General features: G+C 33.9%; 1 protein-coding gene across 4 annotated transcripts; it reads left to right on the top strand.

Annotated features, from left to right (window-relative positions):
- Positions 1-5,475: 5,475 nt before the first annotated feature.
- Positions 5,476-18,251, top strand: LOC129441496 (phospholipid scramblase 1). 4 transcript variants are annotated; one of them, XM_073858776.1, is made up of 9 exons: positions 5,476-5,494; positions 6,986-7,049; positions 12,597-12,773; positions 13,939-14,003; positions 14,093-14,135; positions 15,470-15,690; positions 15,978-16,139; positions 16,273-16,434; positions 16,851-18,251. In XM_073858776.1, exons 2-9 carry the CDS (start codon positions 7,037-7,039, stop codon positions 16,908-16,910), a joined length of 903 nt encoding a protein of 300 aa, XP_073714877.1. In that variant the 5' UTR covers positions 5,476-5,494; positions 6,986-7,036; the 3' UTR covers positions 16,911-18,251. The 4 variants fall into 4 exon arrangements, with proteins under 4 accessions (XP_073714877.1, XP_055057137.1, XP_055057145.1 ...); XM_055201162.2 differs by lacking the exon at positions 5,476-5,494 and adding an exon at positions 6,267-6,407; XM_055201170.2 differs by lacking the exon at positions 5,476-5,494 and adding an exon at positions 6,749-6,882.
- The last annotated feature ends 1,378 nt before the right edge of the window (positions 18,252-19,629 follow it).

Here is a 19,629-nt window from a genome sequence, read left to right as displayed (position 1 = left end):
ATCAAAAAATATACAGCCAGAACAAGTAGCAAACACCTGGAGCACATCATCTGTGGGTACAGCATCAGATAACATTTAATGCAGCTGTATGCAACTCCTTACATTTTTAAATTTCTACTGTAATATTTATATTAAAAACCTTTGGTTTCAATAAAGAATTGTTCAATAAACGTTACAAAGCAAATGTTTACCTTAATAACCTTCCCGGTGAATCAAATAGTTAAGATGTTCTTCAGTTGTTTAAGTTTCCTTCCCAAGTGTGTATGTTGCCTTGCTGTCGTCTTATGGCAAGGGGCATGTCAGTTTTGGGTATTTGTAGACCTGGACCTGGGGTGGGTTTATATAGGATAACTGAGATCATGGATAAAGGGTGTGTGTGTGTGTGTGTGTGTGTGTGTGTCTAACATGACTTCACCCACCCTCCTAACAGATTGGAACATGATTAAAGTATCATCTTTTGGTTGTGTTGTTTTGTTGATAAAATGTTCTAGTTCAAAAGGGTAACAGCTTTACAATGGATTGCTTTGAAAGGTTACATCTTAGAGTCATATCTGATAAGAAAATACATGTATGCATTTGGTAAGAGTTATATGTTTAAAGTGACTTGCAGTGCATTCAAGCTATACATTTGTGATGTATATGAACACTGGTGCAAGCACCGTACTCTACCACACTGCAAAAAAAAAAACTTTCTTAGTATTTTTGTCTTGTTTTCAATAAAAATTCTTAAATTAAGATGTATTTTGATGAGCAAAATGACCTAGGAAAATAAGTCTAGTTTTTGGACAAAAAATATAAAATTTAAGGGAATTTGTGCTTAAAACAAGCAAAAAAATCTGCCAATAGAATAAAAAAATTCTTGAATTAAGTGTTTATGAAAAAGTAAACTTATTTTTTAAGAAAATTTTTCTTTTTCTATTGGCAGATTTTTTGCTTGTTTAAGCACTAATTTACTTAAAGTTTATATTTTTTTGTCTAAAACTAGACGGGGTCATTTTGCTCATCAAGATTATACGTTAATTTTTATATATTTTTACTGAAAACAAGTCATTTTTTGCAGTGGCAATTGAGTTTAATCAAATTAAAACAATATTAAACTGTATTTAAAAAGTAATTTTCCATTTTAATTTTTTATTCCATTTATTTTTTACTATTCAACATTGTTAGTATAAAATATGGAAACTCTTACCATGGTAAGTCTCTTCATATGTATAGTGTATTTTAACTCATAAGTGGACAATGTTGTGTAAACACCCAATTATTAAAATTTCTGCTGATGATCTGATTTTAATGCAGCTTGTTTACAGTGTTTTATACACATGCTGAATGTTCAGTCTTTTGGGGACAAACCTGTGTGGCCTTTTTAGGTATAAACAGGTCTCGCTTAATTTCACAGTTTCAAAACACTGGTTTTCCCTTCCACGTACACCAGAACTTACTTTCTCTAGTTCTCTGTACCTTGGGGATGGTTGTAGTATTAACAGAGGAAACACACACACAAACAAGTAAGAATGAAAAGGAGAGGCCTCTGTGGATGGCCTACCAGCGGTTTGACACGTTTTCTCTCTTCCTCTTTTCCCTCCCTATCCTAATTATTGCTATTTCAGGCAACTGGGGCCACCAGACTTAGAGCTGTTGATAGACAACCCATGGTGAAAATAAACTGCCCTTACTAAACGGGGCCGGCGGAGGCCGCCCAGATGTCTGTCAGCACAGGCAGTGAACAAATAGTCACTGATTACTCTAATTAGTGTAAAATGGGTATTTGATCATCTTTTCAATCTCCACCCTCTGTTGTCTTCCCTATAAGTACATTGAATGGACCGAAGATCCAAATTTAGAACAATGCCAAAGAGTTCAGTGCCAGCACATATGCCGTATATGCTTTTCTGTGCAACTATATTCACTCTCATATTCATAAACCTTTAAACTGTCATAGTGGGTTGTGTTATAAGTGTTGTTCAGTACATTGTAATCATTCCTTTTTTTTTCCATTTATAGGGACTCCTTATTAGTCAAGTAAGTTGAAATGATTTGTTAATTCAATTTGTGTGTGAAAAACTGTAAAAACAAAAAAATCTTGTCGCACTTACATTTTTATGGTTAACATTACAAATGATTTCAACTTTCTTGACAAGTGAGGAGTTGCTATAAGTTATAAAGTTATTTCAACTTTATTTTTATATTTATAGCAATATATTTTTATATTTTATATTTATTCGTTGAATTTAATCAATTTTTTAAGGTAAGTGGTTGCAATCAATTTATTTAAGCTACATTTAAACAAAAGTTTTATATATATTTTTTTTCAGTGTTGAAATCAATTGTAATTTCAAGCTGATTACATTTTTTATAGTGTACTAATTAATAGTTTTAGTAAAAGCATGGGGATCAAGAAAATTACGTAAGACTTAAACATCTGCACAGCATGTAGAAAGTATTGTTTCATTTTGTCCAAGGTCTTGGTGAATCTGTGTGTTATGACACCTTTATATTTACTGCAATAAAACAAAACACTCAAACACTCTCTGCATGAGTTAGTTTCTGCACTGCGGTTTAACTTCTTTGTATGTAGCCTAAGTCAATATTTGCATTGCAAAATATTTTATGTTTTTTTTTTATATTTATGCTCTTTATTTTTTTCAGTGTGTATTGAGGGTGGATGCTGTAGGCAAACATGCAATATGAAGTAGTTTTTACTGGTAAAATGCATGTGGCAATAAAAATACCCAGAACATTAGTGACTTTGGTAATACATAAACTAAAAGCACGAGTCAAGATATTATACGTCATTGGAACCCAAGTTTTCTACGGTTGAATTAGATGTTGCACATGGAAAATCCACCATTTAGGTTAAATTTAATGTTAACATTAAATGTGTCTTAGGCAGTTTATTCAATTCAAAGTTGTTTAATTTAACAACAATTGCTACCAACAATCAAACAGATTTAAAAGTTATTCATTTCAAACTGTTGTGAATGACTGTTTATATTTGCTTTGTGTGGAGTGGTATCAGACTTCCATAACTAATATATAGTATTTAATATATAGTATTTTTTAGTACTTAATATATAGTATGTTTACTGGATCATCTAAGCCTATCCACTGCTTCCTTTAACCTTTCCTAAATTTTTTAAAGTGTTTAATTCCCATAAAATTGAATAAATATTATTTAATATATCTTAGGATGAGCTATGTCTGGCTCCCTCTCCATGGTTTTTCTCCCAAGGTCTTTTTTTCCCTATAAAGCAGCGGTCTCCAACCTGCTACCACAATGGATAAAACAATCTGGAGCTACTTCTATTAAATAGTCTACTCAACTTATTTGTTTAACTTGTTACTTTTATTTTACTTTACTTGTTGATATGTTTTATCATTGTTTAAAATGTTAACATACAAAAGAAGCCAAGCTAATATAAAAAAATCATAAAATAAAATTAAAATTGAGGCTATTAATAGAAAGTGCTTTGACGGGCAATTCACAGACTCCGTGCGAGGAACGGGCACGATGTTGGAGTCCACTGCCCTAAAGGTTTTTTCCTAGGAATTTCTTCAACCGCTGACATTAACTTAAACTTTCTTCTATACATTACATTAGTACTGGTTTACTCTCTTGTTGTCCTCAGTTTTCTCTTGCTTTTATTAATGTACATGTTGCTTTGGAACAATTAAACAATTGTGAAAAGTGTTATTTAAATGAAATTTAATTGAATAACTGTCTAAACTGACACTGCTGTCTTAATGTCTTAATTTTTAGAATTTTATAATGTTTTGATGCACTAACTGTACTCATTCTAATGATGGACATAACATATCTACAGTACAGTGCCCTCAAGTACTGGAAAAGTAAATAAAAAATTGCTCTGTTTGCTGGGGAGATAAGAAATTTGTACAATAAATATGATGCAAAATATTAGGCATTTTAGTACATTTAATTATGTATATGTATTAGGGCTGGGCTTAGATTAATCTAGATTAATCAAAATAAAAGTATTTTTTTCATGCGTTTGTGCTGTGTGTAAATATTATGTATATTTAAACACACACATACATATATATACATTTAAGAAATGTTTTATTTATATACAGTTTTTTTATTTATATATAATATAGAATTTATACAAATATAAATAAATGCACATGTACATACAATACATACATAAATGCGTGTGTATTTATATATACATAATCATTAATTACATACAGCACAAACTCATATGTGCAAAAATTTCCTTTTATTTTGTATGAGATTAATCTCTAGATTAATCTGTGCCCAGCCCTAATATACATACATGCTTTATCAAACAAAGAACAACAACCTTACATGCTGACTTGTGTGTTTTGTAACCAAATGCTAGACTCAGACTGTAGAAGCAATAAATCAAACGTATATTATTCTTTTTTAGTGTGTAAACTAATAATGCATCAGGACAGTTCATCACTTAATACGGTTGTGAGATAATAGTCTCAATATGCTCACATTAGATAGAAGTATTAAAATCCAAACGTGTTCTACTATTAAGTTGGTCAATTATTTGTTAAAACAGGTGAAAAATAAAATGTAACATTTTGTACTTTTGTCTATTTTTTGCAAAAAGAGCAACTTTGCAAACTTTATTGTCCCAATACTAATGTAGTGCACTGTAGCTACGTGCATCAGTATAGCCTACCAGATACTGAACATGTTCCTGACAAGTTTTATGGGGTATATCCTATTATCCTGTTATGATAGATATATATAGAAACCACATCTCTTTATTTTCCAAACACTGGGTTTATAATGAGAGTAATGATGATAAACAAACAGCTCAACCTAGCGAAACATTTATTTTACTCAATACTGCTCAGTGGTGCCACCTGTCGAGAGATAAACAACCTGCAGGGCAGTTCACTTCCACCCCTCCATATTATTGCCCACAACAATATTAAAAAGACCCTCCACTTACACTATTTCTACCCAAAAGAATCTTCTAGAGCTTGGCATGACAGATGTAAGTTAGTAATAACCAATTAATAGTTAAGAAAAGTCATATTGAGGCTCCCTTGGAAATTTGTTGAGGTAACTCTGTGGACCCCTGGTTGAAAAACAACTGCTGTAGGGTTAACAAAATGCATGCCGTATGTGATATAAATCCACAAATTTCTTTAAGCATTAAAAACATTACGAAATCTTATGAACACAAGTTACACTACGTTATAGGGATGTGAAACCAGTTGTTGGTTTAGTGCAGTGGTTTTCAATTCCAGTCCTCGGCCCCCCCTCCCAGAACAATTAAGATGTCTCCATATATAAAACACCTGATTCAGTTTATCAGCTCGTTAGTGTGTTAATAAAGGAGCCTGATAAATGAAATCAGGTGTTTCATATAAGGATACATCTAAAACATTCTGGGAGGGGGGGCCCAAGGACTGGAATTGAAAACCACTGAATTACTGGGCTACATTATTACTTTAACCCATTAATTAATCTACATACATCTATTAATTATTTTGGGTAAACACCTTTTACACAGCCTATTTAACTCTGAGGTTGTAGCTGATGCTATTTCTGGCGCTTTGGGCGTTATATGGTTTTCACGCTTTGCTCTCGGTATGCAAGCATTCATATATGAATCAGCTCAAGAAACCAGATATTAAAGGTGCAGTGTGTAAATTTTTGCGGCATCCAGAGGTGAGGTTGCAAATTGCAACCAATGGCTCACTCCACTGCTCACCCCTCGTTTTGAAAACGCATAGAGAAGCTATGGTACCTGCAACTGAAAAAACATGTAATTGACGGAGACAACTTAGTAAAAAAAGTTTGTCCGCTAAGGGCTTCTGTAGAAACATGGGCGTCACAAAATGGCGACTTCCATGTAAGGGAAGTCGCCTGTGTAAGTAGATAAAAACGTCTCATTCTAAGGTAATAAAAGCATAACGGTTCATTATAAAAAGGTCTTTATACACCCCTGATAATATAGTTTTGTATATTATTTTGCATTTCTGTCAAGAGATCCTTCTAAAAATTTCACACTGCACCCTTAAATACATAAATGTACAATAGAATATGCCCTTTTTATGTGTGGGGTACATTCAGATGAAAACAACTGTTTCCTGTTTATTACAAAAAATAGTAATGCAAAATTTCCATTTTTTTAACCCATTGTGCTTAATAGAAGTCTTGTGGATACAGCAAATGCGTCAGAAAAGGGGAGGGGATTAATTTCATAAAGTAAACGATTGCTTCTTGCTTGGGCGTTATCAATGACAAACAGTTAACATTTATTTTACAATCGGAAAAAAGGTAGGTGGGTCTTAAACGTTCTCGTTTTCAATATCCTAATAGTCAGATCAACAACAATTGCTTTGTGGATTTTTTCCTTGAGGCTTGTTTGTGTTGCAGTCAAGCCTGAGGATCTGAAATAAATGTGAGTTTTCTTTATTTATTATAATGCTTTGTTTTTAGAAGTCACGGCTATGCAAAACAAATGGTTAGCGCTGTATATCTGTAGGCAATATAATTTGTTACAGAACTGTTATCGTGCCTAAGGTCACTAAATATGCAATAATCCTTTGTAAAGTCAAGTTTGTTTATTTAATCATTTTTGTGCACGCTTGTTGAAATTGCAAGATGTTGAAAACTGTACATTTCTTGTTATCTTTCTTCGTCTATTTTTTTCTCACGTTTGCATGTTGTCATGTGACATTGTCCTTGACTATCGTATGAAACACATGCAAAGCCGTCGCCACACCCACTTGTGTGACGTCGCGCCTTTATCGTTTCTGTATGTTTTCATTCTAAACAAGTTACCGTGGCTTGGCACGCACATTGTTCACCGATTTCATTGAGATCTGTTTTAAACAGTTTTCTAGTTGGTTTTGCGTGTTCATTCGCGTTTAAATGTACACTGATTTTTATTTAAAACTGGACTTTATCTCTTTCGGACCTGTTTAACCTGTTTCTACTTACAAAAACAATCTCTCTATATTTTCTTCGCCCAAATAGTGACTCGCTCCGGACTGAGAGGAGGCCATAAAAACACATTCTTGCTTCAACATGTCTGGACCAGGTAACGCTATTCTTTACATTTTCTTGAACAAAAAAAATAGGATATTTGTGTATTTTGTGTGTTAGATGTGGTGCAACAGATATATACAAAGATGTAGATTGCATGCTCTACATTTCCTGCAGTAATAGTCTATTAATGTTTGAATTAGATTTAATTTACATTATGATATAATGTTTGTTTTAATGTCCAATGGTTTTTAATGGTTTTAATGGTGTGTCTTTTGGTGAAATATATATTAACGTTCCCTAGAGAACAACAGGAAAGGAAAGCAGGAAATAAAGACAGGGTGTTAGTGTTTCACTTTCACTGATTTCCACAGGATGTTCAATTATAGCATCTTGTTTTACATTATGCCAATGTTTTACTACAAATCTGGTCAAAGATCTGTCATCTTGTCTTTACTAAAGATTTTTTCTTTACCGCCCAAAACTTTAAATACAGCGGACTATTATACGCCTCACACTTAATGATAATAGATAAAGAACTGACTACTTTGGGAGGGGATGTATTAGGACCAGAGGCGGACACTACTTGAGTATTTTTACTTTCTACATAAAAGTAAATTGTTAAGTATTCATATTTTATCAGTGTTTTTCCACATACATTCCAAAGCATATTATCATAATTTTTAGTTCACTACATTTCATAATTTCAAGTTTTTGGTTTATATTTAATATTTAAGTACAATAAACATCTAGTATTTTTTTTACTTAAGTAAAAATTACTTTTGTACTTTTACTCAAGAAAAGTTAAGTACACAATTTTTTTGTAATTAGATATTAAATCAATTTTAATATGCAATATAAAAGGAATACACAGTATTAGTATGCTTTAGAATGTAGTGAACATTTTTTAGTAAAGTAAAGTTAAACACTCACAGATGCTTGGAAATTTTACTTAAAATACTCAAGTAGTGTCCGCCTCTGATTAGGACTCAGATGACCTTTAACTTTAAAATACTCCCATACTGACTGAACCTATCAGCCATTTTAAGAAAGGGAAAGGGAGTGAGTGAAATAACCTAACACCAACCTCTGATTTATGTTCACGTGTAAGTCATGTATCCGAAGCATGACTCTGTCAGTCAGTTTCAAAAGGATTTGTAATCCTTTGTCTTTCAGAGTGAGGTGATACCAGTAATGTTTATTTAAATAGAAAAGAAAACTGGTATTGCAGGACGATCTTGTATACTAAAGGTTATTAAACTGCAAAAGCCACTACCATACAGATACTCTGTCCTTATGGCTGAGGTGTTTTGCTTTCCCCTTCTATATGTTTCTGGGGCATATATTTTAATGTCTACTTGTCTGTTATATTTCAAAAGCCTTTTGAAACCATATTATTTCATATTTCTGAGAAAGCATAATCTATACAGAATGTATTTTGGTTTATATAAGGTGGTTTGCACAAAGTCGCTTGGCTATAGCAGTGAATGACACAAAAACAGTCCAACTAATGAAAATGTATACATTTCATTAATAAAATGCCAAGGAAAATAAAAACTAATCAATTGTAAAAGAAAATAAATGTATTTACCCCTCATATTTTCTTTTAAAATATGTTGGTGGGTCCCGCCAGGATAGATTATACCTATTCATGTAAGTCGTGAAATTAAAACTTTGGGAACCCTTCTTGTGGATGATACAAAACAGTGGATACCGGGTGTCAGTATTGTCGAATACAGATGTAGTGTTAGTGATAAATGTCTGCATGCATGGGTGAAAAATTATCAAAATAAAAAGCGACATTTTTTAATGAAAGTACAGGCATGTAACCAGAACATTGAGTTAGCATAATGGAAGCAGCTTTAAATTGTATGTGGTAGGCCTTGAAAATCAAATTAGAAACGATCCGGCATGTAGATGCAATGTGAGTTCATCTGGTTTGCTGCGCAACTCAGACATCACGTGAAAGCACCCAGTGAATGAAAGGACAGAAGATGATGGATGTTGGAATGTGCTTTTCCCTTTCCTCAAACATTGCATACATGCATCGTTCATTAGTAAGCTTTATAACTTCAGCAGGAAGGTATCATGAATAAACCACAGCACATTAGTGAAAATAATCCTACATGTGGTATGAGTCGAGTGTCTCTTGAATAATTCTTCTAAAGAGCGCAGATACTTGGTTCTTTGATTGATCACATTCATGCTTAACAACAGGGACATTTATTTATTTTGTAGGTTTTTGTGATTTTGTTTTATTTTTCAAATAAGCTGATAGATAAATTTACCTAGCACTGAGACTCTCTCCCCACAACAGAATATCCACAAATCTGTTGTAATAACCTTTTATGCTGATATACATAAATGTCTTCAGCATGCTCCCAAAGAAAAGCACTATTCTCTTTGCCTAATGGCTATGAGTGCTGAATAGACCATGTGTCCCATGTGTCTGGTTGTCTCATCTTGAAAATATAATTATGACTGAATGTGCCATTATGGTTGAGGATATACTGTCTATATTTATACGTCATTTCAGATAATTGTTTCTAAACTCATCATAAATGTTTGAAAGGCTTTGAACCGTTTTTCCACATTTTTGTGTTTTTGGCTTTGTGGTTAATATAACACGTTTTTCTGTTGTGTGACCGGGTGTGCCTCACACATCCTGAAAAGTGAAGCTGCTGCTGGCTCTTTGATCGCCCCCTGGTGGCTGGCTGCAGTACAAGTCATTAACCCCCCCTCTCACTCGGGCCGAAATGAAAATAATTTCACTTCCAATAAAATGGTTTTGGTTTTTTAAGGTAGTTATCATCACGCTGATATATGTTCAATTATTAATTTTTGTGATAAGTTTCTTTTTAGCTAGTAATTTTACGCTATAGAAATGGGGGTGTGTCTTATGATTAACATTTGTGCTTTTCTGAGTTGACTGTCGGAGCTTTGAGGAGGATTGAAGATACAACTAACTATTAATTTTCGATTTCTGTGTTATTTCACACTGACCAAATGAGTTGTATTTAACTTACCTTATTTTAGCAAGCCAGTCAAAAGAGACGTTCAAGGGGCGTGACTGAATTGGGCGCAAGACGAGCGTTTTGGGCGGAAGTTTGATACCGCGGCTCCACGGACGATTCCTTCTGCGCATCCCCTAGGCTGGCTCCAAACTGACGTTTTTGCATAACATGTCAGTCCCATCATTGTGCATTTTAAGTTCATGGCTGCGTTCAGCCCATAGACCGTAAAAAAATAGGTTCAGCCCCGACAAAACGTTGCACAACGTTTATTACACAGAAACGGTGATGCATTGAACACCCTGTTGTGATGACGCAAGAGTTACAACTACGGTAGTTGAGAGGCCATTCTTTGTGTTATTTTTTAAATGTTTCTGAAGCCTGATGAAATCGTTATAAATGTGTGTTTAATACTGTAAAATACCCTCGATGTTACAGTCACTGACCTTGGCATCCAGAATGAAAGACAACATTCCATCTTGAACCCATTGAGCGAGCTGTCTCTTTACTACCGCGTGGTTTATATACATCTTGCCGCTGATTGGGCCGACATTTCTGACACACCCACCAAACAAGAGAAAACGCATCTAAAACCTGTTGCACATCGTTGCACACCGTTTCCAGGAAACATGTGTATGGGAAACGTGATTGGTCAAGCAGTGTCACGCACTCAAATGGAAAATGTCTTCCAAAGAGTTTTAGTTTAAACTTTTAACAACGTTTGATTGCATTTCTATCAAGATATAAGTCACTTTTTTATATTTAGTTTATTATCACTAAACGCCCTAAACGTATTTATTTCTTTTCTGGGGATGCCTTCGATGCTGATTTAGTTTTAAACATTTAACCAGAATTGCACTCCATGATTTTCTATCCACACTATTCCTGACGTAAATGCGGGCGACGCCATCTTTGAGCTCAGATGGGTAAAACTTCCGGTGAGCCACTACAGCTAATAGTAGTCCTATTGCGAGGGATACGAGTCTGCCGTTTTGACTGACATTTTAATGCTTATTATGAAATCCAGGAAGACCGGCATAATTTGTGCAGATAGGGGTTGCCATAATAGATGATACAAACGCAGTAAATCCCTACAAAACATTTGTTTTAACTACAATACACACACAAGAACTGAACGTGTATGTGGCGCACGTGCATCTATTATCCACACATCCATCCAGTTAAACTTTTCATAGAAACTGACAGTGAACAATAAATACAATAAGTATTCAAAAACAACATATTATGCTGATAAATATGCTGATTTATTTATTCTGCTACTATATATTATTACAAAAATGAGATTACATTAACTGCTTATTAGTTATTTTTTATAATAGTCATGATGTGTTATGTTTTAAATGATTTTTTTAAGCAAATAATTTCATAAGCTCTTGTCTTATCAACTGCATAATAATATTTCCATAAAACGAAAACAATACTGAAAACATGTAATAGTAGTTTAATATGTTTATTATGGGTTGTTTAAATAACTTACAATGTGTTGAATGAGAAGCAAGTTACTGCTGCTGTCGGATCGCGTGAAGCTTGATGTGTCGCCATAAAAACTCAAACAAGTCCATTAAAAATTTCAGTTTAAAAAAACTTACACCAGAGGGACAGTTGTGACATTTTAAACCATCACCTGAAAAGGTTAAAAATAAGAAGTCTTTGTATATTCCATTTATTAAACACTTGACTGACTGTCCCACTGGTGATGCTGGTATTACTCTGTGCTTTTATATTTGCACATTGAAGACCCGTCACCCCCGGGAAGAACATGAAACTATTAAATATATCTTCATATGATGTATCAGGACACTTCTTAATTTCATCCTTACACTGGCTTAAAATTATGACCGTAATCATCATGGAAAACGCCGGCTTTGGTTCAGTGACAGTACGCGCCGGAAGTCGCACCCATAATTCGCGCAAAGCGTCATGGGGCGTAGGAATAGTGTGGATGGAGATAACTAATGTTAACACCAACAGTAATGCATATAAAAAGCTTTTGTAATACAAAATTATGTATGAGTTACAATTAGTTCACAATACACTGCATGCCATCCCCCTGGTGAGGCATGGTGGAGGAATTTTAATGGCGTGGACTACTTTGCGGAAGAGCTTGATGCATTTGATTAACAAATTTCATCAGACAACTCTGATTTGAAGTACAAAAGGCTAACTCATAATAAATAGACAAATACCTATTTAAATAAACCACAGAGTATCTAAAGCTCTGACTTACAATCTAAAGCTACTATGATGTATGCAAAATCAGCGACACTCTTAGAACAGATGTGTTAAAAACAACACATCAATGTTATTTTAAGGACAACACACTAAATGCATTGTCCCAGAATCCACACATCTCTGTTAAAACAACACTTTTTGTGTTACTTTTAACACAAAATGACACATAATTTGTTAAAATGACACATAATGTGTTACAAGCATAACACACAAAAAAAGTGTCAGAAAATTAACACATCCTTTCGTAAGAGTGTAGTATATTATGGTTTATACTTCTTATGACATTCTTATTATTTGATTAAAGAAAGATTTCTCACTTTTTGCATTTTACTTATCAGGCTATCCATCGCCAAACCAACCTTCATATTCCATGACCCCTTATCCCATGGGAGGCTATGGAGACCCTGGGCAGGCTGCCCCACCACCTGGATTTCAAGTAGGGTATCATTCAGTTCCAGATCAGCCGGTCATGTATCAGCCTGGTCCAGCTAGTTCACAACCTCAACAGTATGGAGGTAAACATATAGAGAAAAATAGATTTTTTATTAGTGTGCGCATATATGAATATTGTATTGTAACAACAGCAGCTCAATGTGAGATCTGTTTGAGTTTCCTTTATTTCTTCTTACAGCTAAATAGTGATAAAACTAAAATAATCGTTGTTCCACTAGATTTAATCACTGGCATTGTTAATCATTTAAGTTCCATGTTTACCAATATGTGTAACTGGATGACAAACCTTGGTGTTTTTTTTAGATCGTGTGTTGGGTCTATTACTAAAATCAAGAGTCTTTTAAAGAAGATTATTTATGCATTATAACATCAAAGGTGGACTACTACTGTTATTCCCTCTGTCTGGTATTGCATTAAACTGCTCCAGATTATTTGTAAATGATGTCAAATGTGGCAGACAGACTACTGAATCGTATCAGTAAACGTGAGCACATTACTCCTTCGGTTGCATCTTCTCTGGCTGCCATTGACTTAAACATTTTCCTATTAGTTTTAAAAGCTTTTTGTCCACTTAGCCTATGTGCTGCGTCAATTACTGCTTTTAGTCTCTCGTTCATTTTTTGAAGCCAAAGGTGACCAGACTTTCTCATTTTCTGTGCCTAGGCTTCATTTTCCTGCACTTTCTTCTTCCTCCTTAATCACTTTGTTTAAATCCTATAAAGAACCACTTTATTTAATGGTTTGTTTTATATAATTTGAACAGCTTTTTAGTTTTAAGCACTGTTTTTAAATGTGCTTAATAAATAAATAAACTAAACTTTAATAAAATATTTAAAAAATATATATTTTAAGGGATAGTGTTCTTAAAATATAGCCTATGTCCTGTTTAAACTGCCTGGGTTTATTTAAACAATAATTAACGACGGGCCTTTGAATCATTTGAATTATATCTCACTAGCCCACATATTACACAACTACTTGCCACATGTAAATATAATATTGACTTGAAATGGCAACTGACCAATTAGAAATGAGTATTCCAGATAACACTATAATTATTAGTTTTAACTTTAGCTCATGTGTGCCGCTTAAATTAAATTGGCAGATAGTCATTTAAACTAGTATGCTAATTTGTGGATTTCATAGCACTTTTAAAAAGTTTTGTACTGTAAAGGCAATGCAATATGTTTATTGCTGACTGATGATCTTTTTCGCGACTTTCTTCAGCTCCTGCACCTGCACCTGTGTCAGTGCCCGCTGGAGTGCCACCTGGTCTGGAGTACCTCACTCAGGTGAGCTTACCTCACCCTCGCTCTTATTGTGCTACTGAACTTGTATATACGTTTTTTTTTATTTACTTCATATTCTCTGTGTGTTTCAGATTGATCAGATCCTTATTCACCAGAAAGTGGAGTTATTAGAAGGTCAGACTTTATTCGTTTTTAGGTTTAGGATGGTGATGGCACAGTGAATAAGACACACGCCTTTGGTGTGAGACACCTGGGTTCGAAACCACTGAGACACACCATTGTGTCCCTGAGCAAGACACTTAACCCCTAGTTGCTAACTTGCTCCAGAGGCGTGCAACCTCTGACATATATAGCAATTGTAAGTCCCTTTGGATAAAAGCGTCAGCTAAATGAATAAATGAAGAGTTTCGTTGCAAAACGAGATAAATCCAGTTTTTAACATTTTTGTCAAAACATGTTTATTATAATGTTATCATGTTATTATTTTGTTTTATGGTGCTACTTAGCTGTATTCTTTAAGTTATGAAGGTTTAAATCAAAACAAACCAACTGCTGTTTCATTGAAATTAATTGGAATGCACAACCAAAAAAACTAGATTTCTGAACAATTAAAAAAACGGTGGTTATCTCGTTTTGCAACGAAACTCTTCAAATGTAAATGAAATGTAAATGTGTAAGTTCAACACAAAGAGAAAGGATTTACCTTTACATTGTTTATTAGAGCTCTAAATGAAATGTGACACATTAAGAAAATAGGTATATGCAAGTATTTACATTAAGTAAATACAAACAATTATGTTTTAGTAGGTATTAAAATTATTTAGATAGAAAACCAAATGTAAACATTGTAGAAATGTTCTAGTTATTCAAAACAAAATACAGCTTGACAAATCTTTAGCTTTACCTAAGTATAATATTAATGCACATATCAATGTTTGAATTAAATGACAAACAACAATCATCTCAATAAATAGTGCAACTTGCCTCCTTCATTCTAAAAATGCTGGGTACGTCTGCTAGACGTTTATCCTGCAAAATGGTTTTATCATTGATGATTATTCATTACACCTGGTTTAAATAAAGCAAGACAACAATATATTGTATAGTAGAGATTACAAAATGAGAGAATATGTCAATATTCTATTAGTGTGTTTTACAATATAACCAAGGCACTTTAACAAAAACATTTATTTTGTGGAAAACACTGATCAAAATTACCAGTAACCAGTGTAGCAGAAATGAAGATTTCAGCCATTTTTTAAGGATTACAGTTGTCAAAATTTACTTAAGTTGAGGACTTTGTTTATAGGGCATAATCTTTGAGACTCCCAGTATGAGTATTGTGTTGATATTTATAAGTATATAAACACTAAAAATGTATGGGAGCATTGAAACCGTCTAAAAGTATTTTGTTGACGATCACAGTTAGTGAACCTTTCTTATATATTAAACAAGTTACATTAGAAAATGTAATCAAACTTTTCTACATATTTCTCTTTCCTCGACAGCATTGATTAGCTTTGAGACCAATAACAAATATGAGGTCAAGAACAGCCTCGGCCAGAAGATCTACTCTGCCAAAGAGAAAAATGACTGCTGCACGCGTAACTGCTGTGGTGCACTGCGCAGCTTTGACATGAAGATCAAAGATAATTCTGACAGAGAGGTCATACGGCTCATCCGACCTTATCGCTGTGCCACCTGTTGGTGCCCCTGCTGCCTGCAAGAGGTATAACGACATGTCATATCAATTATCAATGCTAATGTAAAGATAAAAGAAGAAAATAAAGTCTTATAGTATAGGGAGGTAATGGAGTCTTATAGTCTTTACTTAATAGCTACAATTACGCTGTTTATGTACATACATCAGTTGGCTCAGAAGGCAATGTGTGCATCACTAGACATTATAGATTTGTTAAGCATATAAATAGAAAAGAGCTAAAGATGCCCTTACTAAAAAAAACGCCTCTGTCTATTCTCCCGTCACTAAGACTTATGTAAACATTTCACCTTCAGCTCGAGGTGCAGGCGCCTCCAGGAACGACCATAGGATATGTAAAACAGGACTGGCACCCGTGCTACCCAAAATTCTCAATTCAGGGAGCAAACAAGGAGACATTGATGAAGCTCGATGGGCCCTGCTTGGCCTGTAACTGCTGTGGTGACGTGAACTTTGAGGTAACTTTTTTTTAACTAAGAGCACACGACTTTCAGACGTGTCATACAGAAAAATATTCTAAATATTTATATTGTATCAAGTTATGCATACACTCAAAAATGGACAAGCTATAGGTTTTATTGCTTTATTTAGCTAAAAGGCAAGGACGGTGGGCAGTCTATTGGCCGAATCAGTAAGCAGTGGAGCGGACTGTTAAAGGAGGCCTTCACTGACGCTGATAACTTTGGCATCAAGTTTCCTTTAGACTTGGATGTGAAGATGAAGGCTGTACTTATGGGTGCCGCTTTCCTTATTGTAAGTATTCAGTTAATAGCACACTTCAACTCTTTTACAATTTTTAAACTATTATGTGTGATTTCAACTGTGTAACAATACGTTGCTTGTAAAGTAGTTTAGAAAACTCAAGGAACTCCATTTAGAGCTGTTTAAATGGATGAAAATGCTTGCCGTTTTGATACTCTTGTTAATGTGATGTCACACTGATAAAGCCCCGCCCACGGACACGTAGTGACTGGTTAATTTTACCAATAAGCATTTTGGAAATGTTATAACAAATGATATGTGGGGTATTTTTTAGCTGAAATTTCACAAACACATTCCATGCCCTTTAAATGTTTACTTTAATGTGCCACAAATCAGATACACTAGAACAGTCTTTTCTACTATGTATCTGCACTGACTCATCAGTCTTTGTTTTTTTTCTCTCATAGGATTTCATGTTCTTTGAACAAGTTGGAAACTCCAAACAGCGCAATACTGTGTTTTCTTAAGCATGTTTCCAATTAGTAACTTAGGAAGGAAATCAAACTAAAAACTACATACAGCTGGCGCTCCAGTCAAAGGAATGTTCATGGTCATTTTGTATTGCAAAATTTACAATGCTAGACATCGTACCATAAGTGCCTGTTGACTGGGTGCCTTTTAAACAATCATGGCATAGAAAAATACAAATCACTGATACAGAAGCAGCTGACATTTGTTTGTCTAGTGTTTTTGTTCCTTCATTTTTTTCTTGCTATATAAATGTCACATACAACCTTATACAAGTGTCTAGGTATTTAGGATTATGTTATGTAGTGATCATGTTTACCTGTAAAATAATGTGAATGTTTTGTGTGGATGAGGCAAAGAAATCAGTTTGTTTATACATCACAGGCTGAAAATTATTTACAGTACCTATCCAGAAGTAACGTTAAAGTCAGTTAACACGTCATGGAAGCAAATCTGTAATTTTCTTCATAGGCTTGAACACATAACACTGCAGTTATTTAGATACAAGGTTTTCCTTTTTATACAGTACACACACTGCCAAATAATCCCAAAATCGATTTTTGCAGAGATGCCATAGAAGAACCATTATTCTTATATTTTTAAGTTATGATATACTGATATAGTGTATTACTGTTTTGCTAGTTTCTACCAAGATGAAATCGATATCAGATGTTTTTTAGACAATATGAAGTACATTTAGTGTATCACCAAAGCAGTTTCTACTTAACTGCCTAAGAGCCTTTTTTCACTATGAAGAACCTTTCTGATGTTTCATGGATGTTATAGGATCTTCCACACTGACAAACAGCCAGTTAAGAACTTATATCTTTAGGAGTGGGTAGCCAGGCATATTATAAATGATCTGTTACAGTATTGCAGTTTTTAACTCGTTCAACTGGTGATTTTACACTTAATTAACATAATAAGTCAATTGAAGAATGAATGACAACTCTTCATCAGCCTATAAAGTTTATATCTTACTGGTGCAGGCGTGCATTGCAATAATACACAGATATTCCAACTACTTCAATATCTTGATTTGAAGTGGATATAATATGTCCTTATCTACGCACTTAAGCCATTTTTATAAATGTTATGTATGTCTGTTTTTGTGTTTTTTCTTATAGTATATAATATCAGTGTAATGTTATAAATATACAGACATTCTATTGTTATATTGGATGTATTACAGCCGTGTCTAGAATAAAGTCAATAGCATGCATGTGTAGAGCCTATACTACTTATATTGCCATGTGAAAATTTTCAGTAATAGATAAAAATATGTACACTGTTCAGAAAGAAAGAGAAAAAAAAGAAAAATAAATAAATGATTAAACAATTATCTGTATTCTTAGTTTTTTTTTGTTAAAACAAAATCAGGAAAACGCATTTCCCATTATATCTGCATAAGAAGTCATCTATTGGTTTGAGACTACAACTTGCACACACATTTTCCACAAAATTACACAATAAAATCCATCATGAAGTTAAAACAACTTGGTCTTGCTACTCAATTCAACCTACTTTTTTATGTTTTGACTTGCGATAAGTTGACATAACTTATAAAAAGAAGTTAAAATTGTTTATTAAAGTAACATAAAAATATGTTGATTTGACATAATTTTTTACAGTGTATAGTACTTATGTTGTTGTTTAGGATATCCAACAAATGCTGAGGCAGTCATCTAGATGCACTTGTCCAACCTGTTTACCTACTGTACTTAAAGGGGTCATATTGTTAAAATCTGACTTTTTCCATGTTTAAGTATAATTGGGTCCCCAGTGCTTCTATCAACTTAGAAAATATGAAAAAACAACAACCCAGTAACTTTGTTTGGGTAAGACATTCTTTGCAAGCATGTGAAAAATTAGGTCGTTCAGATTTTGGTAGGTTGCAAGGCCAATTAAAATAATACCGCCCCTTAATCTGCAGTATTCAACCACGGCACAGCCATTTAGTGCAGAGAAAAAGAGAGAGAGAGAAAATAATTTACAGCACAACTGAGTTTTAATTGAAACAAACCACCATCATTGCAATCAGTTCATCAGCTCATTTGCATTTTAAAGGACACAGCCAAAACGGCACATTTTTACAAAGTGTCAATTTAAACATGCTATAATAAATTATCTATATGGTATTTTAAGCTTAAACTTCACATACTCACTCTGGGGACACTGAATACTTATTTTACATCTTAAAAAAATCTCATAATATATGACCCCTTTAAAGAGGCCATGTCACAAGAATTTTTTTCTATTCTTAAATTACTATAAATGTGTGCAGTGAAATGTGGTGAGTATAATATTGCTATAGCTTAATTTTTATGCGTTTTAATACTTTTTAATACTTTAATACTTACTACTCACAACTACCATTCTGACATCAAGAACAGCATCATTAAACACTGAAGTATTCTAAAACCAAGAGTATCCGTTAGATTTTTTCCAGGGAATGCACATAATGCATTGTAAAAAGCAAAATGCACAAATGTGATGTAATGCTGTTATATAGTAAGTAAATTTGTTGTTGTAGCCCAAATCTAAACGTCATTAAAGATTTAGCCATCAGACAGTGAGGTGCAAACAGCTGTGCAGTGACTTGAACCTTGAATTCTTTTTAAGCTATGTTAGGGCACATAGGAGATAGACAAATTTAGCATGTGACAGACACCACTCTATTTTCAGCTGGGTGTTTAAATGCCTCTCGTATAGATATTG

The sequence above is a fragment of the Misgurnus anguillicaudatus genome, chromosome 21 (assembly GCF_027580225.2).
Source record: "Misgurnus anguillicaudatus chromosome 21, ASM2758022v2, whole genome shotgun sequence".
NCBI lineage: Eukaryota > Metazoa > Chordata > Actinopteri > Cypriniformes > Cobitidae > Misgurnus > Misgurnus anguillicaudatus.
The sequence above is the reverse complement of the archived record's forward strand: the minus strand, read 5'-3'. Positions and strand labels throughout refer to the sequence as shown.

Excerpts from the sequence above, each read along its gene's own strand:
- LOC129441496 (XM_073858776.1), top strand. Across the intron at positions 14,004-14,092 it reads GTCTGGAGTACCTCACTCAG|ATTGATCAGATCCTTATTCA; the intron begins GTGAGCTTACCT and ends TGTGTGTTTCAG. Across the intron at positions 16,435-16,850 it reads TGGGTGCCGCTTTCCTTATT|GATTTCATGTTCTTTGAACA; the intron begins GTAAGTATTCAG and ends TTTCTCTCATAG.